Source organism: Pithys albifrons, chromosome 1 (genome assembly GCF_047495875.1).
Source record: "Pithys albifrons albifrons isolate INPA30051 chromosome 1, PitAlb_v1, whole genome shotgun sequence".
Taxonomy (NCBI): domain Eukaryota; kingdom Metazoa; phylum Chordata; class Aves; order Passeriformes; family Thamnophilidae; genus Pithys; species Pithys albifrons.
In genome coordinates, this window is record NC_092458.1 from 76,789,977 (window position 1) to 76,817,720 (window position 27,744).

General features: G+C 42.3%; 2 protein-coding genes and 8 non-coding genes across 12 annotated transcripts; 9 read left to right on the forward strand and 1 right to left on the reverse strand.

Annotated features, from left to right (window-relative positions):
* C1H11orf54 (chromosome 1 C11orf54 homolog) lies at positions 1-12,795 on the reverse strand. Of its 2 annotated transcripts, XM_071555720.1 has the most exons (10): positions 12,114-12,795; positions 11,248-11,332; positions 9,494-9,617; positions 7,475-7,573; positions 6,450-6,523; positions 5,412-5,513; positions 4,291-4,467; positions 3,405-3,554; positions 2,695-2,811; positions 1-319 (listed from the first exon to the last, which is right to left on the reverse strand). In XM_071555720.1, exons 3-10 carry the CDS (start codon positions 9,549-9,551, stop codon positions 146-148), a joined length of 951 nt encoding a protein of 316 aa, XP_071411821.1. In that variant the 5' UTR covers positions 9,552-9,617; positions 11,248-11,332; positions 12,114-12,795; the 3' UTR covers positions 1-145. The 2 variants fall into 2 exon arrangements, with proteins under 2 accessions (XP_071411821.1, XP_071411830.1); XM_071555729.1 differs by lacking the exons at positions 11,248-11,332; positions 12,114-12,795 and adding an exon at positions 10,769-10,900.
* On the forward strand, positions 12,294-27,538 carry TAF1D (TATA-box binding protein associated factor, RNA polymerase I subunit D). Of its 2 annotated transcripts, XM_071555700.1 has the most exons (15): positions 12,294-12,968; positions 13,422-13,491; positions 15,757-16,002; positions 16,096-16,564; positions 16,832-17,007; positions 18,365-18,422; positions 18,709-18,973; positions 20,435-20,484; positions 21,744-21,871; positions 22,568-22,618; positions 23,298-23,464; positions 23,992-24,063; positions 25,721-25,787; positions 26,547-26,607; positions 27,266-27,538. In XM_071555700.1, exons 3-7 carry the CDS (start codon positions 15,770-15,772, stop codon positions 18,853-18,855), a joined length of 1,083 nt encoding a protein of 360 aa, XP_071411801.1. In that variant the 5' UTR covers positions 12,294-12,968; positions 13,422-13,491; positions 15,757-15,769; the 3' UTR covers positions 18,856-18,973; positions 20,435-20,484; positions 21,744-21,871; positions 22,568-22,618; positions 23,298-23,464; positions 23,992-24,063; positions 25,721-25,787; positions 26,547-26,607; positions 27,266-27,538. The 2 variants fall into 2 exon arrangements, with proteins under 2 accessions (XP_071411801.1, XP_071411808.1); XM_071555707.1 differs by lacking the exons at positions 26,547-26,607; positions 27,266-27,538 and adding an exon at positions 26,448-26,529.
* On the forward strand, positions 20,229-20,300 carry LOC139681154 (small nucleolar RNA SNORD5). The gene has a single exon (XR_011699482.1). It is a non-coding gene; the product is annotated as a small nucleolar RNA SNORD5 (small nucleolar RNA).
* On the forward strand, positions 21,508-21,633 carry LOC139681136 (small nucleolar RNA SNORA40). The gene has a single exon (XR_011699478.1). It is a non-coding gene; the product is annotated as a small nucleolar RNA SNORA40 (small nucleolar RNA).
* On the forward strand, positions 21,956-22,094 carry LOC139681099 (small nucleolar RNA SNORA8). The gene has a single exon (XR_011699469.1). It is a non-coding gene; the product is annotated as a small nucleolar RNA SNORA8 (small nucleolar RNA).
* Positions 22,832-22,963, forward strand: LOC139681111 (small nucleolar RNA SNORA1). The gene has a single exon (XR_011699472.1). It is a non-coding gene; the product is annotated as a small nucleolar RNA SNORA1 (small nucleolar RNA).
* Positions 23,633-23,705, forward strand: LOC139681095 (small nucleolar RNA Z40). The gene has a single exon (XR_011699468.1). It is a non-coding gene; the product is annotated as a small nucleolar RNA Z40 (small nucleolar RNA).
* On the forward strand, positions 24,601-24,732 carry LOC139681122 (small nucleolar RNA SNORA18). The gene has a single exon (XR_011699474.1). It is a non-coding gene; the product is annotated as a small nucleolar RNA SNORA18 (small nucleolar RNA).
* Positions 25,470-25,605, forward strand: LOC139681103 (small nucleolar RNA SNORA8). The gene has a single exon (XR_011699470.1). It is a non-coding gene; the product is annotated as a small nucleolar RNA SNORA8 (small nucleolar RNA).
* On the forward strand, positions 26,660-26,789 carry LOC139681106 (small nucleolar RNA SNORA25). Its single transcript, XR_011699471.1, has one exon. It is a non-coding gene; the product is annotated as a small nucleolar RNA SNORA25 (small nucleolar RNA).
* Positions 27,539-27,744: the final 206 nt, after the last annotated feature.

Genomic DNA, 27,744 nt, shown 5'->3' on the forward strand with positions numbered 1-27,744 from the left:
TCCACGTTCTTCCCTTTAATGCAATTAAGAAGTCAGCAGTTCACTGCTCTCAATCTTTATTCTTCAATTGGGTAAGTGCACATAATTAAAAGTGATACAAAACGCAGCACTGGTGCTTTGGGAGGCCCAGGGTGCCTGGCAGGGCTCAGTCCCGCCCAACCAGGTGCGTCTCCTGGGGCCTGTCGATACGGAAGAGCAGCTCTGCGGGCTGGAAGTAGCCCAGGTACTGCACACTGTCCGGGCTAGTGTCCTGGTGGTAGTGCCCGCCCTCGCCGTGGTGGCTGAAGCAGTGAGTGTGCTCCACTCGCAGATCAAAGCCCTGTCCCCAGAGAAAGAAAGGCCTGTCAACAAGGCATTTGTGCGGGCAGCATTCAAAAGTCACGGGATGGTCTCTCCTAGACCCTGCTCCAAACATTAAGCAGTGAAAATTTGCAAAATGCTTGTGAAACCAGTAAGACAAAAGGAGTCAACACAAGGCTTCACCATGGGACATCAGAGAGAAAATAATTTAGAAATCCTGAGAGCCCCCAAGTTTTGCTGTCAGTCTCACTGAGACTTCCTTCCCCCCTCGCCATTTTTTTCCATTGGGATTGAATAAAGCAGTCATGCCAAGGAACCCCTACTGGAATCCAGACTCCTCTGAACTGAATTGCCACAGGCCCATGCGATAAAGGGACCACCTCTACTGCCATTCTGGGAATGAAAATGGGAAGAACAGTGAGTAAAATAACAACCAGCATACTAAAGCATGAGATCACCCTCACCAGTTTTATGTATCACAGAATCCTAGAATGGATTGTGTTGGAAGGGTCTTTTATAGACCACCTATTCTATCCTCCCTTCCATGGGCAGGGATGCCTCTCACTAGATCAAGTTGCTCTGGGCACCATCCTTGAACATGGAGCATTCACAACTTCTCTGAGCAACCCATTCCAGTGTCTCTCTGCCCTTAGCCTAAGAAATTTCTTCCTTATGTCTAATCAAAATCTGTTCTCTTTCAATTTAAAACTTCATCCCTTCTCCTGTAAAAATGCCCTGGTAAAAAGTTTCCCTCCATCTTTGCTAAAAGCCTCCTTTTGATACTGGAAGGCTGCAAAAAGGTCTTTTTGGAGCCTTCTCTGCTCCAGGCTGAACAACACAAGCTCCCTCAGTCTGTCTTCATAGGAAAGGTGCTCCAGCCCTCTGGGCATTTTCATGGCCCTCCTCTGGACCCACTCCAACAGGATCCAACATCTTTCACGGGACCCCAGAGTAGAGTTGGATGCAGCACTCCAAGTGGGGACTCACGAGGGACAGAATCCCCTCCCTCAACCTGGCCATGCTTAGTTTGATGTGCCCAGGATATGATTAAATTTTCTGGTCTGCAAGGAGATACTGACGAATAGTGCTATGGCATTTCAATGCCACCTTCTACTGCTCTCTGTGTAGTGACATAAACATTTCCAAAGCCACAGGTTTAGCTGAGTGCTGCTGAGCTTGCAGTGGATACAGATGGGAGAAACCCAGCTGCATCCACTACACAGGTTGCATTGGTTCTGAACAAAGGAGCTGTTGATGGCTGCTTTCAAAGTACACATCAGTTTATTCTGGAAAGATGTACCATTTAGCCTTACACCAAAGACTGCCACATAATGATACAATAAAGTCACACTGTTGAACATATCTAAGCCTACAGTATGTCTCATTTGACTCTGGAAAAAGTGTTTTTATACTACTTATATCTATGTGTGGCCAGACTTCGCGAACGCAGATTTGGGCAGGGCTCTTCCCACATGGGTGTGCCCTTCCAGCCTGCGCAGTGGAACTTTTAGGTGAGGCACAGCGTGCGCAGAACTGGCCCCACCGTTTAAGTCCTAAGGTCCATCTGCCACAGCCGAGCAAGCTTGGACAGTGACAGTGAAGTCCTCGGGACTGTCACAGCACCCGGTACTAACCGGGGTTGACCCTGTTGAGCATCCAAGATGGGATGGGATGGGATGGCAGGGAGGCATTGAACTGCCAGGGGACGGTCCCCACTGAGACTTGAACTCATGACCTTGGGATTCAGAGTCCAGAGTGCTCTCCTTTACACCACAGGACCACCCTACTTATATCTATATTATTTATAAATAGTAATTTTCATCTATGGTTTTCTGGTTACCTTTAAATAGTTTTCCTAATGATGAGCATTTTAATGGCTTTTGAAACCCAATTAGTTTTAATCATGAGTATCTGCTGTTGAATCTAGTGCTTGTGAAAGATGGTAGATAACTTTCCAGCATAAGGCTTTGCAGAGTTTAATTTGCATCAGCAATAAGACACATGCTTCATGTATTTTGACACAGCATTAGCAGGGAGAGTTCTTATGAAAGTGAACTACATAAACACAGAGCTGAACTGGCTTCCATGCTCTTGACATTTCTCCCAGTGTGGCCAGCACTGAATGCAAACTGTGCTGTTGGGGTTGGGATGCAAACACTTACACACTTGCAATTGGAACTGAACCATTAAGTTCAATCCACTATGAGCAACAACTAGGTTTCAGAACAGATTGACCTAGATTCAATTCAAACAAGTCACAGAAACAAGAACCTTCTATTTCATTACACTACTTCTGGAAGAGTCTAACACAATTCATACACACTCCCATTCACAGCCAAGACAAAATTCATTACAAGTCTCAGTTTACACTTAGAAATGAAAAAAGAGACTCACCGGATCTCTGGAAACTATTACTGGCTGACAAATCAATGGAGCCTTCATTTCAAAGAATTTTAGCCAGTTATTCACATCCTCATCAGTATCCAGGGGGCAGGTAGAAAATTCTGGAGGCTACAGCAGAAATGAAAGCTTTATAAGTAAAAGAAAGAGACTTGTATCAAGTCCTCTTTCTCTAGCAACTTTCTTTCACTTTTCCCCTCCTCGCTATTCCATTCATTTTCCTTCTTGACTAAAAGACGGTCCCCGGTGCCCATCATTGTATTTCTGCCAGAAATAGAAGTGACCAGAATATCACTTCTTTCATTGTACAGGCAGTAGAAGAACTACTGAAGTGAGAATTCTCCTCCTCCTCCTGGTACATTTCAGAAGCTCTATTGTTTTTTTAAAAATGCTAATGCTTCTTATAAGTCTCATCTCAGGTCACATACTACTTTTAAATTCATTTTACAATAGGTCTCCAAATCTTTAGCTGCCCAAGGATTTCAAAACATGATGGTATTAAGGCCAAGTAAAACAGCATCACTAGTTTTGTAACACTGATTTTGTAATGTCATCTCCTTGCTTTAATACAGTGCTTATCCTAGTAGCTTATGCATACATTTAAAAATACAAAACAAAGTCAAGGCACTAAGATGTCATGCCCTAAATGACACTTCTGTTTTCAGAAGGACAAAAGAAAGTTACAGGAATTGAGGATAACATACCATAATGTGAATCTTTGCTTTCCCCTTCTGAATAATAAATGTACCACCCATCCCAACTGGCTTTTCTCCATAGTGTTTCTCTAAAGTTTGTCTCAGACAGGACACAAAATTAAGTTCCCCAGTTCTTCCATTGGCTTTCACTTCAATGACCTGGAAAATAAAGTTAATTTGGCACTGCTGTCTCCTGCTGCAACAGTCTGCAAAGGTCTGTGAAAGCTGTTCTGAAATTCTTACAAGCTGGTAACTCAAGACTGCTTTTTGAAAATGCAATTCCCTGTAAGTTCTGCTCCTTCCAGTACCTGACCAACCCTCTTTTCCTGACTTCTGTCCAACATTAGCTTTGCCTATGCAGGGTGCCAGCCAGCAGGAGTTTTAGTTATACATGAGACAGTGATATGAGCAACCCTCTTCTGTCCACCACTTGGCTTCCACTCTGTTATAAAGAAACTCTTGGTAACAGAGAAGACTTTTCAGTTTCAATGAAGTAGAAAGGTTTTGACTGCTCTGCCAACACCAATTTGTGCTGACTGTGTCAGGAGAGGCACTTCTACAAAAAGCTAGACAAGTGCCCACATCTGATTTATACAAGCACACACTGAACATCCATTACCCTAAATCACTGCTAGTTTGGACTGGATTTGGATGAATGATTTATGATGATGGAAAAGATTTATTAGTTTATGCCTCAAAAATTCAAATGCCTCTCTGTCTTCGCCAATTCTTCCCCTTACTCATTGGCATCAGTTCCTTATCTGGCTGAATGTTTCTCTCATGGAAATACAATCTTACTATTATCACAGAAAATTGATAGAAGAACATTAAATCAAGAACTTCCCTTCGGTCACAAAGCTCTACAAACAAAATCACCTTTGATCCAAGTACACACCTTACCAGGTTTGCCCTCACTGGCATAGAGGTTGGCCAACAGTCCAAACTCACAGTCAGTATATTTGCTGCTGTACTTCTCAAGCAGGCACCCTTTATCTGCAGGATTTATCTGAGCAAAGTAGCTCCCATTTACAGCAGGCTTTTTTTCACTCTTAGTTTGAACAATAGGGATAAGCTGAGGAAAAGAACATGTAAGAATTAAGTAAGTCAATTAGAACATGCAAGAATCAGTCAAATGAACTGAACTCACTTAAATACTATTTAAGCTTTGGACCGTGAACCCAAGAAATAATCCTCTTCATCACATAGCTCTGTCTCTCAGGATAAGATTTGAACTGGTAAGAAAAATGCACTAATATTGTGTAATGTAAATGAAAGTTCCAGAAAAGAGATACACTTTTCCTGGACAATTAAATTGAATGTCACGCTAGTGTTAAAAAAAGAAATAAAAATAAATAAAAGAAAGAAGGAAAAAAGTATCCGAGGTCCAATTCTATGTAATACTTTCTCAGTGTACAGTGACAGCCATTATCATAGTGGCCCAAATTTAATGCTGAGATGGACTATCTCACCTGCCAATAAATCCATCAAAAGGAGATGGCAAGACCAGAGGTTTATGCCTGAAAAAACTCTGATTAACCTCTAACTTCTGGTTAACTGAAGTCTCCACAGGCAGTAGTTTTTATCTCCTCTCTCTCCTGCAGTTCATATGCAATCTGTTCAACAGTAAAACAAAGTCGTACAAGGGGGCAAAAGACAGGGAGTATGTTAAAGGCATTTACCGGACAGCTTGAAAAGCATTTCTGAACCTTGGAGTTAAAACCTCTGGTCAAGTCTTTGTCAATCAGTTTCAAAAAAAATCATGTTTCTTTCATGCTCCAAGGCAACCACATGCTTCCTGAAGAATTACAAGTTAAAATTTAATCTTTATTATCTCAGTAGTATGCACCTCAGTGGATGGCCCTCATCTGAATTCCTTCTAATGTGCTTCATGTGCTTGTGGTATGAAAGGCGTTCATTAAATGTTTTGTCGTAAATGGGAAAAACTCAGTATGACACTGCTCTATTGTTATGATACTCCTATGAATTAATTGAGAACGATTGCACTTATTTACTGACCTCAGCATTTACTCCAAGAATCTTAGATGAAACAGCTCCAGCTCCAAGAATGAAAGCTCCGGGCAGCTCTATGTCTTTTGCAACTGTATTTAGATCATAAACCTGCAAAACAGAAACAATCCTTCCATCCCTGGAAGTCCAAGGCTAGACTGGTTGGGGCCCTCAGAAACTCAAGTTAGTGGGTGACAATCTTGCCCATAGCAGAGGGTGTTGGAACTACATGTTGGAACTACTATAAGGTTCTTTTCCACACAAGCCTTCCTATGATTCTACGATTTTGGTGTGGTGCTCTGAGCTGCAATTGTCATTCTGTTCGCTGTATTCTCTGGATGCATTTAATTCACAACACCCTCATTATTATTTTGGATAATTAGGCTGAACACAATTGTTGAACACAACATAACATTTGGTAGTAACAAATTGGGTAGATGTCCATTTTTTTACTGACAGGTGGATTTTGCCTCTCTGTTTCCCTCTCATTATACTCAAAAACGAGTTATTGTTCTTGTTGAAATTTCTATTTGTGTAAAATAAAAAATAGAAGGGAATATCATATAGAGACAGATTGAGTGAGGTGTCAGCAAGGAGGCATGATATTCATGGAAAAGGAGGGTACTGCAAATCCAGTGTTGACCTGAAAATGCAAACACAGCCAGTTTTTACACAGAAGAGTGGCTGTCACTTGAAATTGCAGGCATGCAGCAGGCCATAAATGAATATGCAGACAAGTCCCTTGTTTAGTCATTCCTTCCATGACTCCTGTCACAGGTGGTATGTTTCTAAAACTATCTTGTATTTGAGAGCAGGAGAAGATGAACCATCAACTACAATATGCTATTTTTGCTACAACGTGTAAGATTTCATGACATAGTCTGTGTTTAACACCTGTCAGAATCAATCTCAAAAAACACTGAAAAGTCCCTTTCACAAGTGGAATCTTATAGTATCTCTTAGTTGCTAGTTGTGTTTATATTTCAATAACATACTGCTTTTCTTTTGACAAATGTATTAAACCCCACAGCTACAGAAGAAACTCACTTTTTCTTTCTTTACAAGAGGTATGAGATAAGGAACACCTCCCACATCTGCTATCCTAGGCTTTCCGCAGATTCCTGGAAGAATACAGCCGGTTAGCTTGGTAAAGTATTTTTTCCTAGTAATCTTCACTGAGCATGCAGTTTAACCCACGAAAGAACTAGTTCCTCAGACTTCTAAACCTCTTTGAGAACACTATTTCCCTAGCATACTTAGATAAAAGTGTTGTAATATTAAGAGGAGCAAGTCTGAAAATGATTCACAGTAGGATTTAATGTTATGCAACCTGTTGTAAAATTAACATTCTCTAAGCACAAAAATATTAGTAGAGTAGGCAACACCTTCCATTTGCCAGTTCTCCAGTAAGATGCCCTCACCACACAGTGGATACTTCTGCTGGGGCTCCCCTTGCAAAATTTTACCAAAGCTGGAAGCTGTCTGAGTCTCAGGACAATTCATCCCACTTATTCGGACATGTATCTTAAGAAGGGATGAATCACCTTCTGGAGGTGTTTATCTCACTACACTGATGCCTGAGGGAACTCAGATAAGTAGCACAGACGACAGGTCTGTCTTCCAGACCACTAATGTCAAAGAAGATGAATCCCATTCAGAGTAAGACAGTTTCACTTCACTGACATATGTGAATGGCAGAAATTCAAAAATTAAGGAAGCACATGTCCTTGTTCAGATAGTTACTGGAATGGATCTAAAATATTTCTCCATCTGGAAGATAACAACTTAATTTCAAACCCTTATCATTACACTAAATAAATCTTATGAAATAAGGAGGTATTGCAAAGATAGGTTAAGAAAAAAAATTATGGCAACTACTTAGTTATGACTTGTCCTTGTTCATACATCAACAAGGAATTAAAACCAGAGACAAAATTTAGTTCTTCTCTCAGGTATATTCTTTATCTGGAAAAGAATTTAAATCCACCAAAATCTTTAAAAGACCAAAACCAAGCAAAATCAGGTAGAAAGAACGGGAGAAGCCTTAGTGAAAGACAGAAATGCTAGATTACCTTTAGCAGGAAATTTGAAGGGCTCCTGAGTCAAATCAGGACAGTCTACAACAGAGACTTGAGCATCAGCAAAGTTCTCTTTAAGCCCTTTCTGCAAAACTGTCATAAAGAATAATGGCAAAGTTATTGACAATGAAAAATGGCCAAGAGTTTTTTTGACAAGTTTCTAACAACAGAGAAGAATAAAAGTTTGTTCAGATAATTGCTGTCTTCAACCTTATTTAAAGTATTTTAAAACATTTTCATTGAAAAACAATAACTGACTGCTCCTAGTAGCACTGAGAGCAACACAATGCAAAGTAACATGAGTAAACTTAAATGACATTCAGCAGTGGGTTTGCTTCAAAGAGCAAACAATTATGATCACAATCAAATATGATGCAAGAGCAAAGGAGGAAGCAAGTTTTAGCTGAAGTGGCAATCAGTTCTTTAAATACATTAACTAGACTTTTTGCAACAGCTTGATTATAATCTCAAACCGTGTCTGCTGTCTGGAAATTTCTGCCACCAGAGGATACTGCCTATCATGTTTATGCTCTTGTGGAGATTTTCTGGCAAGTGTCACTGTCACTACAAGACAGATAATGAATGGTGCTGGTGCTAATGAATGAAATCTAAAATTTTGGTTTTGTTTCTTATAAACACTTTTTAAGCTCAGAACCTGCAAAGTCACTCAAACAACAGGAAGGATTAGATGAGTGCACTGTTCAGAAACAACTTCCAAACATTAATTGAGTGTGGGACTGTCTTCACATACACTGCTTCAAATACTGTATTAAAAGGTCCAGGTTCTTTCATGCGTGGGGATCTGCTTTGACAGATGTCTCAAAGTAAAGAACAGAAGATCCAGTCTTTTCAAATCAGGCAGTTCCTTATTTGCTCAGAAGACTTTCCTGTGCCTTTGTTTCCTCCAATTAGGTGCCATACCTTACTTCTTAAGAGCAGATTTACCAAGCTGTTGACCACAAGGGTCAGTAGAAGGTACTTGGCACATTTTTAAATACATCTCAGTAGCTTCTGGTTAAGTGCACAAGGACAATAAAAGGGCATTCCTCAAATTATACTCAGAAGCTGAACAGCAACAAAGTTCACGGCTTACAGGAGGTCCCCAGGACAGACAGGAGGGAAAAAGGAAAATTCTGCTTTGTGATGAAATTTTTCTGCTACTCTTTCAAGCTGTTCTACTGCAAGTGCATGATATTCTCTGCAGAGCTCACAGGCCTACAGTAGCCCTGGCCTACTGCCCTAGTTTGACTGGGAGAGAAAAGCATTGAGAACCACCCCGGGTACTGGTGGGACCACACTTTCTCAGTGCAAGGAAATGTCAAACCAACACAGATTTGGGAAAGTGGCAAACTGAACTTGAGGATCAATCTGAAAGTCAAAAACCTTTAGTACATCTGCTGCAGGGGAAAGACTAGCTTTCTACTAGGACAAGGAAAGAAGCTCATGAGCAACTGGGTTGGACCCTTCCAACTTGAACCATTCTGTTATTCTGAGCACATTTTTGAAGGCTTTAGAAAGAAACAACTTAAAGAAGATGTTTCCTGCAGCCCTGTTCTAAGGCAATCACCAAAAGAGGACCCAACTAGGTTCAAGCAAGAGGATCTGCCATGCTACACTGCATCTGCTCAGCTGTGCTTTGAGTAGTCCTGAAAAAGAAAGAAATACTGGACTGTAGAGTAGGACAGATGATCCTGTATGTGTAAAGAAATTTGGCTTGTAGTTGTCAAATTTTCACAACCCCTGCAAAAATTTGCAAATGCAGCAGACAGTTTTAAAGGGTTTGAGAGCCTGTCTGTGTGCTTAAATATCATTGGGGCTTGGGGGAGGAATCATTTCACAAAATGATAGCAAAAATCATAGCATACAGAAAAATGGTGCTGTTCTTTACATCTCAGTATGTTAAGAGCAGGAATTCTGCATGTACTAGCTGTAGAAAGGTTTTGGTGTGAGCTTTAAGATAAGTTTGAAGAGTGCACTTTAAGTCTGTAAAAAGTTACATGCTGCATCACTTACCCCCAGCAAGCTCCTCCAGGCTTGGAACGTGAAAAGCAAACCTTTCGACTTTGGCCATTTCTTAATGGGTGGTGATTTCTTCAGGTAGGAAACTACAGTACAGCACACTGTAGGGGCAACTGATCTGTCAACAAAGATAATAGTTTAACGATTAAAACAGTCTCCTTTCATTAGGTGAACTATTTTTCAGTTTCAGCCAAGAATACATAGACAACAGTAGAACTGTAGTTCTGCCATCAAAGGAAAGACTAATGGCTTCAGTAGTAATGTTAAATGTCCTATGGATTTTGGAAGATGTGTCTGTCAGACCTATAGCTGGCTCAGAGCATTGCACATGCTAGTGTTCAAGCTTACAACTGGGTGTAAGTAAAACACATCCTATACTGAGTGCAGTTCAAGGGACAGGTCAGGAAATTTGTGTGTCCTTTGTAAGACTGGAGTTACAATTTGGTTTTGAAAGAAAAGTGGGCTTTTCTGAGCACATTAGCTGCCTCCTCAGGCCTTCCCAGCCTGAATGTTTACTTTTCCAGCAGTGGCTAAAGTGGACTTTCAACCCCAGCTGTGACACGGTCTCCAGTTGATTCTGGGCAAGCGTTTCCCCTTCCAGAGGGGAAAAGGTGAGCAGCAAAATAGAAAACAACAGCAGCAAGTTCTGCAGTATCAGGCTCTGTATGGGTACAGAGCCTGTAAGAAAAGGTTTTGTTTCAACATAGGTTTAAGAATTACTTCACAAATGAACTGCACTTCAGTCAGCCTTCCAATAACAAAGTCAGTTACTAGGGCAAACCACTAGCTCAAGGCAGAAACAGGTGATTGTACACTATCCAAAAATCAGCTATAGCAATTATTAACTCCTTAGGCACATGCTTGTTGCACACAGAAAAAAAAACAAAACAAAATGGGTCCCACTTATCCAAATCTCAGCTGCTGGAGGAAAATGCCAAAATCCTAACTACATTCCCAGACCTGGTAGAGCCTTTGTCAGGAAGGACTACAGTGAGAGAGAGCTGTTTATGTATAGTTCTAGCTTCTATTTTTAAAAAAATCCTAACTCTTATGGTTGTCAAAAATTGTAACTGTCCCTATACCATCAGCCTCTTTAGCCTGCATAAAGGAAAAAAAAAAGTGAAAAAAAAGAAAGAAAGAAGAGTGGGGAGATCTTAGCAGTCACCTAAATGAAGTCTTTGAGCTCAGCATTCAGCTACCCCAAACTACTGCCGTAGGAAGCAGTAGAGAACAGAAGAAAGACTGCAACCTGTAGTTGGTCTTACCCACCTCCACAGGTGATCCCCTCTCTCCTCTGGCTGTGGAGGAGAAAGCAACAGGCTGGATTTGGTACCTCTGGTAGAAGCCTACTGGAGTGAATCCCATCCCAAGACTTTCAGTGTGCACCAAGGAGGGGAGTAATTAGACAGAGAAAGAAAGTGACAAGATGGCTTTGACAGCGTTGCTTTAGATGATCCTCATGCCCTCAAGAACAATTTGCCACATCCAGAGGGAGGCTGTACCAGCACTCAACACACTGGTTGTCCTGAGGCTGAGAAGAAAAGCTAGAACTGTTGTTGTGCAAAAAGTGAAGGCAACACTTGGACCCAGTTCAAATAAATAGGCTCAGATATAACACCCAGAGCACCATCTGCTGTGTAATGGACAGTAGTTGGCTCCTCATAACCAAGAAACGAGGGAAATACTGTGGAAAAACTTGATGTACCATAGTAAAACCTGATCTGATTGCTAGAGAGTCTAGTCCTTACCAGCAGACACAAAAGAATTGATCCGTGAGCCACCACTGCAGAGATTCACAGGGGAATGAAGTGCGTGGTGTGGGACAAGGTGATCCTGAAAGGAGACAACAGCACACAATTAAGATCCATTACAGAGGGGTGCAGTGTCACTGAATGACTACAGAAGACCCTCAAATAAACAATACAAACTCTAAAAGGATGATAAGATTATTAGATCTGCGATGGTGCAGCAAGATGGAGAGAAGAAGCATGTAACGACTGAAAGTCTACCTTTGAAGAGGGAAGAAGATATCAGAGAGAGTAGTCAAGTGCCAGGAGAATGCAGATGAAACATGAACCATCTTATTAATGTGTGTGTGGGTCTGTTATCAAAATCTGAATTAAAACTAGTTTGGAGGGCTGAAGCCAAAAGGGAGAAGTTATAAGCAGGCTAGAGATGAGTCAGAGAGGGGTTGGTGAGGGAAGAAATGTCGGGGGAAAACTGAAGATGGCAGTCAGTGAGAGAGGACAAACTTGGCAATGACGCCAAGAGGAGCAAAACATCTACAGACGCAGGGGCCGCATTTCCCGGCTGGGGCGATCCCACGGGGGGCAGAGGAAGGCTGCGGGACAGGGAGGGAACTGCTTGAGGGCTGGGCTGTGGGGAAGGGACGGGTCCCGGGGGGCGAGAGCAGCCGTGCCAGGCGAGGCTGGTCCTTGTGGCAGTGCATCCCGGCAGACACAGGCGGCGAGGGATGCGGGAGCGAGGGAGTGCTGAGCTGGCAGCACGCTTGGTATGTCTGCGGCGGGAGGGCTCGCTGTTCGGGATGGAGCCGCCAGCCCGGAGCAGCCTGGGCGGGAGCGGGGAGGGACAAACAGGAACGAGAGCCTCTCACCGAGCGGAAAGTCGCGGGGAGTCGGGACGCCCCGTGGGGAGGCAGCCGGGAACTGCCCGATCCCTGCTCCGCACCGACCACACGGACCTGCCCCGCCGTCCGGGCACGGCACGGCACAGAACGGCACGGTACGGCACGGCACGGGACCACCCACCCCGCTGCCACTTCCAGCGCCCGCCCTGGCCCTCCTTCGCTCTCTCTCTTCCCCTCCCCTTCAGTCCAACCCCGCCTCTCCCTTCCTTTCTTTCTTCTTTCCTTTTCCCCTTTCCTTTCCTTTCCTTTTCTCCTTTCCTTTCCTTTTCTCCTTTCCTTTCCTTTTCTCCTTTCCTTTCCTTTCCTTTCCTCCTTTCCTTTTCTCCTTTCCTTTCCTTTCCTTTCCTCCTTTCCTTTCCTTTCCTTTCCTCCTTTCCTTTTCTCCTTTCCTTTCCTTTCCTTTCCTCCTTTCCTTTTCTCCTTTCCTTTCCTTTCCTTTCCTCCTTTCCTTTTCTCCTTTCCTTTCCTTTCCTTTCCTTTCCTTTCCTTTCCTTTCCTTTCCTTTCCTTTCCTTTCCTTTCCTTTCCTTTCCTTTCCTTTCCTTTCCTTTCCTTTCCTTTCCTTTCCTTTCCTTTCCTTTCCTTTCCTTTCCTTTCCTTTCCTTTCCTTTCCTTTTCCTTTCCTTCTCGCTCTCTCTCTTCCCACCTCCTCTCCTCCTCCCCTCCCCGCCTCGCCCCTCCCCTCGTTCCCGCCCCTCCCCTCCTTCCCGCCCCTCCGCCCCGCCTTTCCTCCTCCCGTCGGCCCGCGCGCCTCTCGCGAGCTCGCGGCGGTATTTAAGCCCCGCGGCGGCCATATCACGCCCTTTCCGGCAGAGCGGGCGGAGTGAGTACGGGCGCGGTGTATCTGGTGCCATCCGCGGTGCCGGCCCCTGGAGCCACGGGGTCAGGGTGCGGGGGCGCAGTCCCGGCTGCGTTGGCTACTCCCCCCGGGGCCGCGGGGTGGGGGTGCGGGGGCGCAGTCCCACCCGCCTTGGGTGCTTCCCCCGGGGCCGCGGAGTCAGGGTGCGGGGGCGCAGTCCCGGCTGCGTTGGCTACTCCCCCCGGGGCCGCGGGGTGGGGTGCCGGGCCGCAGTCCCGTCCGCCTTTTCTGGTGCTCCCGGGCACGCGGCAGCCGGCGCAGTGTCCCCGGGCCTTAGTGGCCTGGGCGCTGCCCGCCCTCCAGACGCCTTCCCGGCACGCCGCTAGCCGCCTTTGAGCCTGAGGCTCTTCTGAGAGGAGACGTGTTGATGTGAAATAGTCATCAAGTTCAGATGTTTGTTGCTTTCCCTTCCCCAAGGGATCCGCGTGCTGTGCCAGCTCTCTAGGACGGAGCAGCAGTAGAGGCCGCAAAGGATGCTGAGCGAGCTGTGAGTACTGCCCACGGCCCGTGTGGTCAGAGCGACACTGCTGCCTGTGTCCTGGCTCTGCGTTGGGCTATTCTGTCTCCGGGAGTCGGGTTTCTCAGGCCGTGGGTGAACCAGTGTTAGCAGCATGCCTGCATAAGGCATAGTGTGGCTGGGACATAGATGCAGGTTGCTGTCCAAAATTACCGTTCATAGAATTAAAGCATCGTTTAGGTTGAAAAAGACATTTGAAACTAGCCATTAACCGAGTATTGCCAAGTCCAGCACTAACCCATAGTCCCTAAGCATTGTGTCTATGCATTTAAATACCCCTGGTGATAGTGACTTTTCTGGGCAGCCTGTTCCAGTATCTAAACCTCCCCAGTGCAATATGATGCCAGTTCATCTTGTGCTGTCACTTCTTATACTTGGGAAAAGAGACTGACTCCCACAGTCTCCTTTCTGGTAGTTGAAGAAAGTGATGACGTCTGCCCTGAGCCTCCTTTTCTCCAGGGTAACACCGTCAGCTGCTCCTCATCAGATTTGTGCTCCAGACCCTTCTCAGCTCTGTTACCCTTCGCTGAACATGCCCTAGGACTTCAATTTCTTTCTTGGAGTGAGGGGCCCAAAACTAAACAGGATTCAAGGTGTGGCCTCAGCAGTGCCAGGTACAGAAGGATCATCACTGCTCTGATCCTGCTGGCCACACTATTGCTTTTACAGGCCAGGATGCCATTGGCCTTGGCCTCACTGCTGGCTCATGTTCAGCTGCTGTTGACCAACACTCCCAGGTAGTTTTCTTTGGGGCAGTTTTCTAGCAGCTCCTTACCCAGCCTGTAGTGCTGCCTGTGGTTGTAACCCAAGTGGCGGCCCCAGCTCTTGGTCTTGTTGAACCTCGTACAGTTGGTCTCAGCCCATAGATGGAGCCTGTCCAGGGTCCCTCTGCTGAGCCTTCCTGCCATCTGCAGACTGACAGAGGCTGCACTCAGTCCCAGTTCTGAGCCCTGGGGAACACCACTGGTGACCAGCCACCCACTGAATGGGACTCCATTCAGCACCACTCGCCATCCAGCTGGTTTTTCACCCAGCAAACAGTGTGCCTGTCCAAACCATGAGCTGCCAGTTTCTCGAGGAGAATGCTGTGGGAAATGGTGTCAAATACTTCATTGAAATCCAGGTAGACAACATCCACAGCCTTTCCCTTATCTGCTAAGTGGGTCACCTGGTCATAGAAGGAGATCAGGTTGATCAATTGGGACCTCCCTTTCCTAAACTTGGGCTGGCTGGGCCTGATCCCCTGGATGTTCCCTGTGATGGCCCTCAGGATGATCTGCTCCAGGTTATGTGAGGACATTAGATAAGTTCTGCTGTGTTGTCTTCACATGCTGAACTGCATGTAAACTACTTTTGAAATGCTAATGGGTGTGATGATGTGTTTGTGTAACTGTAAAAAGCACAGTAAATCTGCAAAGTTACAGATCTACAGGGCTAGTAAATGACTGAACATACTTGTAAAATAACTTTAGATTGTTACAGTTAAAACAGGTTCCTTTGATGTATGTTTAAGTCCTTTATTGTATGGACTTGGGCCACTGAAGGGCTGGATCGGGATGTCTTGCAGGTTCAAGTGAAAATTAACATTTTGGCTTTTGGTCTGGTCTCTGAGAGTTAATAGCCAGTGGATAAAGAGGTCACAGATTGCTGGAGCAGGATGCATTTGATATCTTGCAGCTTGCAGGACAAGGAGAAGATACCATTGCTTCTCAGGGTTGACACTTCGATTAATTTAGAGGTTTTAAACGACAGTGAAGTGTGTATGACTTGAAATTGAGCAATAATATCCTTTCAAATATGAGAAGGTGTTGGCTACAAGTATGTGTGATTATTGAAAGGAAAACTTAACCATACTAAGGAATTGAGTTAAAATGTTCAGAACTCTACAGGTATCTGAACAATCCTTGCAACTCTGAAGTTAGCCTTCCTTGGGGCAGGAGTTGGACTGAAAGAGCTGTACAAAGCCTTTCTGACCTAAATTATGCTATGAGTATCTTGAGATATGTGTCTGCAAATTAACTGTTGCCTAAAGTTTAATATTTGAAATATATTAATATATGAAGTTTAGTATATGACATTTAATAATGCTCCTGGTTCATAGGAAAATCTATGCTCAAGCTGGCTTAAGATTGTTCTTTTAGGTTTACCCTGCAAGTAAAAGTGGAGTAGTGGAAAGCTTGTTGCCTGATGAACATAGAATTTTGTTTAATTTCTTGAATTCTCATTGATTTTTAGAGCAAACTGAAACATGACTGATAGAGATGAGCCCCAGACTTCTGGCTCTGATTACCCTGATGCCCAAGAGCTGATAGACCATCGGCAGGAGTCATCCAAGGCGGATGGATGGCACCCAAACACACAAATTTTGCGGTCAAGGCAGAAGAATGCTGCTCCTGAAGAGTCTTTAGGTGATCTTAACAGGATGTGTGAATCATCAGCTGCTTCAGCTGAGGTTTTACTGATCAGCAGTGATTCAGAAACGTGAGTTTTTATCTCTAGAATTTTTCTTGTGAGGAACTTGTGTATCATAGAGGTATACATTCTTCTGAAAGTAAATCCTTTTTTCTTCTTCAGTGATGTCTCTGTTGCTCGTGACAGTGAGTGCCATCCTGAGTGCTCCACTGCACCTTCAAAGCAGAAAAGGGTGTGTCCATCTTCAAGGCAACAAGCTGAATTGGTTGCAGGAGTGACTGACCATGAAAGCTCGTCAGATTCTTCTCTGTCTCCCCCAAGTCCAGTGAAATCGTCGGACGTTTCCAAGCAGCAGAAGTCAAAACTCAATTTGAAAGCCATTTTTGACTATCACTTCAGGGGAAAGAAGTTTAAAGCAGCTGCACACCGAAAATACAAACTTGGCTCAGAGAAGAAGTCGAAGAAGACCAAAGAAACGGAGGGCACATTGAAGCGCACAGGGAGGCCACCCCTGACAGCCTCAGCTGAGGAGCAAAAGAGGAGGCTGCTAGACAGAGGTGTTCATTTCCCTTTTATCGAAAACCATTATGGGAAGAAACACATTCCTTTAAAGATGGTGCTTGACTATGAGGTAAGTTGGTAAATCCTGTTTTGTGGGATAAATGTATAAGCATTTTAGTCTAAAATGAGTGAATTGAAGTTGGTTGTGCTTCTGTCTGATATGCTAAAATAATGAAGCAGGTTTTACTTCTGTTAAACAGGACACTTGTTTAATACATTTTAAGACAAACACAGCAAGAATATATATGGATGTTGATGTAATGTGACAATTCAGTTCATAATATTGATGCTTTTAGTGGTGGTTGTAACATCTTACCTGATGTGTTTTTGTCTTCAGCAAGCAGCTGCAAAGGGATTCTTCAAGTACATTGAAGTGCTTAAATATGAAGAGCATCTTAAAAAAGCTTTAAAAGCCCTCCAGGCTAGTGAAGACTTAGAAAAAGAATGTGTGGTGTTACGGAAACACAAATACTTGGATGATGAAGGCCCCATTTCTCCTATTCAGGAGACAAAGTAAGTTCATTATATTTTTAAATGGTATAAAACTTGATTTTTTTCTCTGTCTACAGGCAGGTGCATGACATGCCACATTACTCCCAGCCTGTTTGCTGATGTGGAAGGGGCATCAATACTTAATCACAAATCCCAAAAAAGGATGGCACAGGATGCTGTGAGGAGAGCTAATTCCATCGCAGCCATACCAGTTCAGTTTTCCTCTCCTTTTAACCTGTGAAAGCATTGCTCATTTTGGAAAAAAAACACACTACCATTTGGGTTTCTGTGCTTGTAAATGTGATTTGAAAGTTCTCATAGAAGGAAATAAATCTAATCTGGTCTGAAGACTGATCGTTATTCTAATTAGTTGTACTGTCTGATTAAAATAATATGGAAGAAATAGGTTTCGTGAAATTATTTCCTCTATAGTTACCTCAAAGTGGAGTGTTTTATAGCAACGACTAAAGGATAATTTTAGTTTCCTTTTTACATTATTAAGTACTAAAATGTTACCTTGGGTCTTTATGGTTAAGCAGTTACCTTAGTGCAATAAAAAGCAGTAAAACAGCAGAAATACTCAGTGTTATAAATACACTCAACACTGTAGAATTGAGAAGCTTAAAAGGCAGTGTAAAGGTACAAAGCTGTCTTTCAGCTACTGTTCACTTCAGGAATCACTTAACACGGCTGATTGATGTGACTCAGTATTAGGATGAGCCTGTAGAATGAGTAACAATCGTTAGTTGGCTTGCTTACAAAAGAGCAGAAGAAACAAACTTCTGTAGAATAAAAATCAGCTCATCCAGACATTCAATTATATGAAATGAGTACTAGAATACATTCCAGGTTTTGGAGCAGTCTTACTGAAACCACAGTACTAAAATGGTTTCATCTTTTTCTAGGGAGTCCTATCTTAACAGATAACGTGTGAATGACAGTGGAATTAAGTTCAGGCTGGTATTTCATGGCACTGCAGAGATACTTGTCAGTTATGGGAGGAAAGCTGGGTACCCTTGTTAGCTGAGGCTTGTGTTCTTGATTTTGATTGTGTTGTCCTTCCTTTTCAACTGGTTGGCTTTCTAGCCTGTTTTGCAATGTAATCCAACATACCTCAGTACTACTGTTGATACCTGCTACTAAATCTTTATTCTGCTCCTCTAAGCACTCCTGTCCTGCCAGTGTTGCCAATTAGGATGTCATTCTGCTGTCAAAAACTATCACTTGAGAACAACCTTATGTAAAAGTTTCTTACACCTATGAGCTGTAGCACTTTTGAAACACACAAAGAGAAAACAGGGCTTGTAGTAGGAAAATAGTTACACATTTTAAGCTGCTATAAAAGTACAAGGCTTGATTAAAATTTTTTATATTTCAGTGATGATGAGGACACCTTGAGTTCTGATAATCAAGGACAACATGATGCCAGAGTAGTGGTAAGTAATACTCCTTAAGAAACTCTGATCTTTTTCTTCTAAAGCTAAGGAATTAATAGATGTTTTCAGTACTTTGTTCTTGACCTTAGATCCAGAGTTAAGCTGTGAGTCCTGATCTCTAATGCAGAAGGTTGGAGAGCCCACACTCCTCTTTGATAAAAAGCTGGAACATACAGGAATTCTGCAGTTCTCTGAAGGGTTCTTGAAGTTGCAAATCTGCTACTAAAATCTTATATTTTAAGTATCTCAGAGTAGACTTGTGAATACTTGTCTTCGATTTTCTTAGGAGAACAGCTCTTTCATTCTAAGCAGCACAATCCCCAGTAAGAAAAAATCAAAGTCAAAAACAAAACGTGCAAAATCAACTGAAGTGATTGAAATACTGGATGAAGAAGACTGTGCTGGGGAGAACTCTGTGCCTGTACAAGGTTGAGCTCTGTGAACAGCAGATGGACAAATGAGGTGGCAGTGGCAGTTCTTCATGGTCTGCTTGATGTTATGAAGTTGTTGTCGAGTTATCCACCAAGCTACCCAGTCACGTTTGGTGTAATGTGAGTATTTTGGGCTTGTGTCTGAGACAATTACAAAGCCAGCATAATCTGTCTTTTTGTTAAGGTTTTAAGTGTGTTCTGGTGCTATTGTCTGTCAAGAGTATAAAGTCCTTGGTTCAGTGGCTGATAATCTTGCTGAAATTCTGACTGCCTCAACTTTACTTCTGTTAACCAACAGGTAAAAGAATTTATGTAATTAAAAAGGAAAACAAGTTCCAAATAATGTAACATAACAGCAGCACAGTATAGAATAGTGCACATTTGCTTGCATCTATATGCTGAAGTTAAAAGGGCAGTTTAAATGCTTTAATTTTCATAGCTGATTTCTTTGTGAGTGGTCCCTGAGAGGTTGTTTTTCTGTGTCTTAAAGATGCAGGTTGGAAATACTTAAAAGAGTTACAGGTTTGATGACAGAATTGAAGTATAATGCAAATCAAGCGCCAACAACAAAAATGCAAAAGTGACTGATCTGTTGCAAATTATGGGTAATGCATTTGAGTGGTCATAAAATCAATTTTGGATGATTGAAACTGTATTCCGTGTGGAATAACTTTCCCGAAAACTATTTCTCTGCTCCTGAATCTAATATAATATTCTGGAGTTCTAAGTTATTTTAAAAATAACTGTAGGAGCATAGTGAATCTTGGGTTAAAAATTCTTTTTCTGCTCTTGCTCTCCTATGTCCAAAATGGATTCTGATGTGAAAATGACTTGGCAAAAGATAAAAGCTCTTTATAATGACAGCAGGCATTGCCCCAACTGCAAATGACCTTTCTCAAAGCTGTTGTAGACAGTAGGAAACATGACTAGTGAGTGTAACAATGATCTGCCTGCCTCAGATGCTCTGAACCAAGTTGCTGTCAGCAACTAGCAGAGAAAAGTAGTCTGTGTTCAATGAAGATGTCCAGAAAAGGTTTCAGTTGCTGGTTTAATGACAGTTGGAGAAGATTTGCAGTAGGTGCTCAGTACTGAGAGCAAGTCAAGCTGCATTATTTACATGTTTGAATTAAGGTCCCAAACTTTTGTAAAGGAAGTTTCCCAATTACAGCTTGGTAGCTCTAGGACTGAAAAATCAATTCTACAGTTACTTGAAGATCACATTTAATGGTCCAAAATTAATGGCTAAATGTAACTCTCTTAAGCGTCTACCTGAGAAATACTCAATAGCTTGAAAGACTCATCCTGGATCTAGGAGTGGGGTTCTTTCTTGGTAAGGTGTAGTGAGGGGCGTATGTGAAGTCCTGCTCATTCTGCAGTTCATGTGATGAATTTTGCTGTTCAACTGCTGAGTGACTCAGAAATGAACTAAATTTCAATTCTGATTGGAACTGGATAAGTACAAATAAAAATGAAACTTACTACAACTGTTACATTGATTGCTGAAACCTAGCTTGGCCTTCAGGAATCTTCAGTGATTTAACCATTATGACAGTTCTTACTACTTTGCTTTTTTTCTTCTAGTTTATGTTGCTTGGAAGATAAAATACCACTTGGTGTTCTTGGTGCACAAGGTAAGCTGTTACTTGGCCTTCAGTTTTATTTCCTTCAGGTAGCTTTTTTGCTTTATTTCACAATAGGTTTTGCAAAAAACAGTGCTCCATAGTTGAAGAGAATGGATTAGTGTTTCACAGCTGTGCAGCTTTTGTGTGTAAAGCATCCAAGGCATTGGGTTCTGTGCAACATCTCCTTGACCAATCTGACCAAAACTAGAGTCTGTAGTCTCTCTGAGTGGAAAAAAAAAAGACGAGAGTTCTCAAATATCTTGAGTGCATTTTTTATCACAAGTTGTGTATAGAAGTACTTTGTTTTTACCTGATGTCTATTGCTGCAGGGCAGCCTTTATCTGGTTTGGTTTGGACAACACTGCCTGGGATTTTTTGTGCTGAAGATGTTGAGGAGCTACTGTACCCTTAAGTCTCTTCATGGTACCTCACCCACACCTCCTGTACCAGGGTGTATCATACAGCTGTAGCTTCTGAGGGCTTGCCCGTGGTAAAATTTCGTCTTAATTCATGTCCCATGCAAGCACAGGAGGGACAGCAGAGAGAAGCTGGTAGTCTTCCATCAATGTAGCTGTAACAACTTCTTACTGTAGGGTGTTAACAAATTTGAGTGGCTTCAGGACAGTATAGGAAATAGCATGGAAGAAAGCACCATATAAGGTAACTGCATAGGAAAACACCTGTAACAGGAGAAGCCCTGAGCTAAAGTGGGCAAGTAGTGAAACCTTGTAAGAATATTCTTACATCCTAAGAGGATAGGAACACGGCGCTTTACTTGGCCAGTGCTGTAGTTAGAGTACTGCACTAGGTAACACACCAGTTGGACACAGCATAAATTGTTCTTAGGACAGCATGTCTGATACTGAACTCCTTGCCACAGTTACCTTGGTTCAAACTTCCTTACTCTGGAACCAGGAAACACAGTAGTAGTGGAAGGTGACAGTAATTAACAGTAAGTATACAGTGAACTGAGAAATAGCTTCAAATGCTGTTTCAAAAATAGTAAAAAGGTCAGTGCATTCCATCTGTTCTAGCACTTGATCAGGTTTTGTCTGTTGCTGTAGGCAAGAACCTGGAACCTAGTGCTTAGAAAAACCCTTCTTTTGCAACCCACAGCTGATGAATATATTAGTTGTGTTACTTCTATGAAGGGACATTTGCACGAACTCAAACAGCATTCATTTGTTCAAGTGCTGATCAATTCAGGGCATGAGTTCAGTGTTCCAGATGTGCAGAAGTGTAGCTCAGTTGTATCTCTTTGTCTGCAGATGAGGACACCAGCAGTGAGAAGCTGAGACTTTTTGGCAGTTCTTGATTTCTTACAGCTATTTGTTGGCCCTCTGATTCACAAATCTATTAGTTCAGTGGACTTCTGTGGAATATGGTAGTGAAAGAGGTAAGCTTTGTGTCTCTTCTGAGTTTCAGCAAATGATTTCTTCAGACAAGTGCTATTTCCTCAGCAAGTCATCAGAATAATATCTGCACTGTATGGTATCTGCACCCAGCAGTGTCTTCCTGATGGGGTGTTCAAAAAGCAGTGCTACACTATTTCAACAGCTGGCATCGTTGGTTTTCCTGCAGATGTGCTGGTTAAACTTGGTATTTCTGTTGAAACAAGTTGGTTTAATGTTTCTTACTGGGAGGCTTGTCAACTACATTGAGAAACTGTTCAGCTGTTACCTGATGAAAGTATAGATAATTAGTTGTAGGAATATGAAATCCAGCTTACAGCAAAAAGAGCTAGAAATCTTAAACAGCAAGCCTTGGTCAACAAGGCTGAGAGAAGTTCCATCACCAAGAACAGAGGAGGCTTGGTAATGCTCAACTTGAAGATAAGCTGTCTCCTACCTTAACATAAGAAAAGAGTCTAGAATGAATGTTATCAGATTGTGTTGTAATCCCCTGCTTTCTTCCCTCCATAAATTCCTGAAATTACCATAACCCTTCCTACCTATTAGCATGTGTCTCCCTGAAACCTTAAAAAGTGGTCAAGTGTTCAATAAAGTTCCAGTTTTCTTCCCCATAGCTGGGATCGTGTTGTTTTTTGACAGTCTCAATTAGTGACATTGTTCCAAAATATTTCTTCTTAAAGGGGCACTCCTGTGATGTCTGGAACACAATGGAAAGCCTCTTCTACTTAGGCGTAAGTATGAAGAAAATAGTTTGCTTTTTCCTAGCTGGAGGTAGTTGGATAAGGATCATAAAAGCTCAAGTCTTAGCTTTTTGGCTTCCTTTTTACAAAAGGTATTCCATTTTGAAATGCAAATCCAGGCACAAGATGACCACTAGACAAGTTTCAGAGTTAACTGGCGAAGCTTAAAAGCAACATATTCTGCAGACATTGTGAGAGTTGTTATGCCTCGTTCTTCAGCAAGTAGACACAACCTACTGTGTGTCTGAATTGAAAAACGTGGCTAGAAGAGTAACAGGTTATGCTTTCCTCACTGTAAAGTTAATTGCAGTGGTGACAATGAGACCTGTAACAATTTCACTTAGTGGGACAGTTCTGCAAACATACTTGAAAATGCAGCTATGGTGAAATCTTAGGAATTAGCTTGTTCTGATGTGCTTGAATTCTGCATCCTACCTACTAAAGGAAGTAGAATTACTAGGCAGAGGAAAAATACTTGCAGTGCTGAATTGTTGTAGATGGTCCAGAGCATATTTTTAAGCTGTCTTAAAATGGTGTCCTACATGTCTTTGTGAGACAACACCCTTAGTTGTACCTTCTGTGCCGTAGTGCTCTAATTTCTTATTGTTACTTGTGTGATAAACTGGCCCATGGCTTTGATTTCAGTTGAAATGTTTTGTTTTGTTGTTAGTGTTTAGGAGTGTCACTGGACTACAGTCTGATTGCTTTGTACTGAGTATAAGAATACCCATGTCCTAATAAATTACTAAAATGCTGAAGAAACTTGAAAGTATTAATCAGATGTAACAATTTACGTTACGAAGTCTATGAAGATACTCCAGTCTAAACTAGCACTTGGTAAGTTTATGTGATTGGTTTTTAGTGCTTGCCTGTTGCAGGTCAGCTGCCTGTCTTTCATTTGGAGAGTTGGTTCTGTTGCTGTTCTTTTCCTGCTGAGAAATTGCAGTGTTGCTTTAGAAAATATAAGAGCTTATCTATACCCCAAGCTTGAGAATACTGTGAGAAAATTGTTGTGATGATTGGCAAAATGTTCAACTGCTCTGAAGAGAGTGAGTGAGAATGGCCTTTCTGAACAAATCTACTACATGAGTGTCCTTTTAACATCACTGTTTTTACATGCAGTGTCTTGTCCCAGTGAACAAAGGGTCATGACTGTAAATTTGTTTTCAAAATAGGGAATTGAGACGAGCTGTCAAATAGGATAATATTCAGGCATTTTATTAATTTTTAAATGTGATCCCAAGTAGAGGCTCTCGGTAGTGCCTGTGGTGGTTTGAAGCACTTAAGTACTAAGTACAGTTGTAGGCTCTGCTGCTTTGTAGGCACAAGTGTGCTCTTTTGTAACATTACCTTGTTTTTTTCAGGTGGTATGTATTTAGAGAACATGAGAAGAAATACAGGATGCCAGTTCACAGAAGTCTGAAGCCCCTTCTGGGGTTAGTATGAGATCTGAAGTTCCACATGTGTCTTAATGACTGAAGGGCTTGGGTGGCTGTGTGTCTTAAGCCAGGTTTACTTATTTGTGAGAGTTTCAGGGACTGATTCCAACACTACATTACTATACAATACTTTATTGTAGCATTCACTCTGTTAAGGGAACAGTTTATTGTAACTGATCTGTCCAGAGAACATTCATACAAATTTCTCAGTCAAAAAGGAGGTGATCAGGTTAACTGTTTAAACTGAGTTTTATTTGGACAAGTGAGTTCCACTTGGCAGGAAATTTGTAGGGAGAATTCGGTACAGGTTTGTAGTTAATTCCCTTTGACATTTGCTTTTCAGATAACTAGTATTAAAATTGTTGCTAATATGAAGGAATTACTTCATCTTCCCCAGCGTTGTTGTATCATTTACCTTCCTCCTTTCCCAAGGTGTCTTGAGACAACTTAAAAAAATACTTAGTTGGATCTGTACCTGATACGTTTCCAGTCTGCTTGATTTTAATTTGTGTATTAATTAATAGTGCCAGGAATGCTGAGGTCTATCCCGATAGGATCTTTTCTGTAGGTTCGTGTCGTTGGAAACGCCTCACAGAATAAACTTGTGGTTTCGCTTTACCCATTGAACTACCTGTTAGCTCGGTGGGATAAAACTGCAAGACATCTTCATGTAGCATCCTAGGAACTGATAATGCACAGTGTTCTCTTTTAAGTGTACTGTGACATGCTTTGATACAAATGAAAAAAATTAGTCAAGTGGAAAAGCTTGGTAAGAGTCAAAAGACCATGTTCTGGAGTTCAGGTGTGACTAATACAGTGAAGTACATGGGCTGAACTTACTGTTCACCTAGGTTTTTGTGTAGATACCTTGACTTCTAACTATTTCTTGCTGCTTGAGTGTTCTGCACAGTCTATTCCCATTTTAATCATGGATGGAGTAATTATTTCTTGGTTTGGTGGCTGTAGGCAAGAGAAGACACAGTCTGTCCTGAAGTAACTTGCTGCATTTTTGTTTAGTGCCAAGAGATGCTCTATAGTTTCATACTGAGCAGCAGTATTTGGGTTGTACCTTTGGTTTAAATAGTTAATTTCTTAGCATCTCAGTTTACTACTATACTGTTGAAGTTCCTGGATTCTGTTTCATACAATGAAGAGTTGAAAGTAAAACAAGCAAAATACTCTGGAAGAAGTATAAATCCTTCAGAGTAGAAATGCATATAAACCCAGAATTCTGAAGCTGCTGTTCAGGTGAAAGCAGTGTTAGGTAAAATTCATTGAGTCTGTCTCTGTCACAAGGCAGCTTTTGTGAATTAAAGAGTACCTCTTATTCTCAGACATTAACTGGTGCAGGAAAGAAGGTTAAATGTCAAAATGAGCTGTTGTGGATGAAGAATTGTAGCTGTTGCTCTGTATGGTACCTGCACCCAGCAGCATTCTCGTGATGGACTGTTCAGAAAGCAGTGCTACAGCAGCAGTGTTGGCATCTCTGCCTTTCATTCTGCTGTGTCTGTTAAACATCTTATTTTTGCTGAAAGAGTCTTCAGCCTCTTCAGTGATTTAAGTGTAGTTGCTTTCTATTTCCACATTCCAGTGTGAGAGCTGGGTGCTGGCCTCTGAAACTCAGCAAGTGTATTCAGTTTCTTCTTTCTAACAGGTGCTTTAGGATACTTCACAAAATTAAAAAGATGAGCTGTGGAAGATGAAAGCAACCTGTTGAAGAGGTAAGCACTGAGTAATTTCATACTACTTCACAGTTTGTGTTAACTTGGTATGATTCTAGGACATTTAAACGTAACTGTTCTAGAGAAGAAGTGTAGAGAGGATTGTATAGTAGAAGAGAACTGGATAGTGATTACTCCAGATTTTGGCAGTGTCTGAGCAGGTCACTTGTCTGTCAGTCATTCTTGAGTCTGTGTGCATAATGGCTGTCAAGGTTGTGCAGTGGTTTGAAGAACCAGTGTCTTAATGACAATGATGTTGGTTATGAGGAATTTCCTCTGTATTGGAAATTTTAACATATTTTAGCTTGTTGGTACTCACTTGGCTTTAGTGTTGGCAGGATTGATTGGTCCTTCAGTGGAAAGGATGGGCAACTTCATTATTGAGTGAAGTCTGAGTAAGAGCAGTGAGAGAAGTATCTGGTCATTACCAAGGCTGCTGGGATGTTTCTGTTTCTGGTGAGCTGTGGACATGACCGTAAAGCAAGTCCATCAGACTTTTGTATTGCCACACGATGTGGCACCAAGTCTGGTGGAATAAAGCTTTGATGTAGGTCAAGCACACGATGCTACCTTGGCTCTTAGGAGCAAGTTGCTGCTGAGGTGTAGGTATTTGGTGGTATCCTTGGGAGCTGCTGTTGAGTGGGTGTTTCTTTTGAACAGGAGCAAGAAAGGGAGACAAAGGCTGTTCCATGCAATTTACATCTACCTTGTGTGTTGCTCGCTCTTCCCTTTTACTAACTAAACCTCTTCAACTCCCAGAGCCTGCCACCAAGTTGCTGCATGTCAGAGGGATGAGACACTCCAGCTGGGTGCTTCCAAAGTGAGTGAAAGTAAACACTTTTCCAAAATGGCTAGTACAATAAAGAGATTCGAGGTCACTTCAAAGAGGGTTTGCATGGCTGAAAAACCAGCAGCTCTTAACGCGGTGACCGCAAATTGAAATCCTCTGCAGGATGCCGTGGACACCTGGTGTGTGCTATGGTCTATTTATGAGGAGATACACCTTACAGGGTTAGGCCTTCTGGGGTGAAAAAGGCTTTTAATCTACTGCCCTCTGGTTCTCGAGATGCTGATGTAGAGGAGAGATGGCTCAGTTGCATTCTGAAACCAGCTGACATTTGCAGCATCAAAAGTGACAGCTGAAAAGCAGGGGTGTGGCAGGAGCAGTCTTGTAGCCCAGTTGCTGCTTGTGTCCAGAGAAGGGCAGCTGAGCTGGTGAAGGGGCTGGAGGATGAATTTGGTGAGAGCAGCTGAGAGAGCTGGGCATATTCAGGCTGAAGAAAGGCACAGGGGTGACCTTGCACTCTACAATTACCTGAAAGAATGTTGTACTGAGGTGGGAGGCCAGTCTGCCAAGTATTAAGCAACAGGGATGAGAAAAAATGGCCTCAAGTTGCACCCGGGGAGATGTAGATTGGGTATTAGAAAATGTTTTTTCTTGGGAGTAAAAGTGCTAATAGATGTTTTTTCTCTCTCAGGTCATGGTGATATTGCTGAAAGTCTGCTGCCATGAACTGCACAGCTCTTCCAAATGGAGTGTTTATTGCAGTTATTTGGAATTAAAACATTAATTCTAACTTGTTACTGCTTTTGTACAACCAAAGTAGTGCATATTGTGACTTGCCTCTAAAAGGGTTTTATCAGGTGTTTCTCTTGCTTTCCTGTCACTGAACTCATTACTGAAGCCCTAAATAGGTATTTATTCTATACAGAATGTCACCACATTTAAATAAAACCATCTCTAAACTGCAGCCTGGGATTATTTTCTGTTGCTACACTGAAAGCCAAGAAAAAAGAGTAAGAAAATCATGGCACAGGATCACCTGTGACTTGATCTCTTCCCTTCTGGTAATATTCTAAGAAAGGAGCAAGAATATTGATGTGCAAGAGCCTGAGCAGCCCTTGCAGAATTACCGCGGTCCACCTGAGACTAAATAGGTGGGGTGCTGGAACCAGT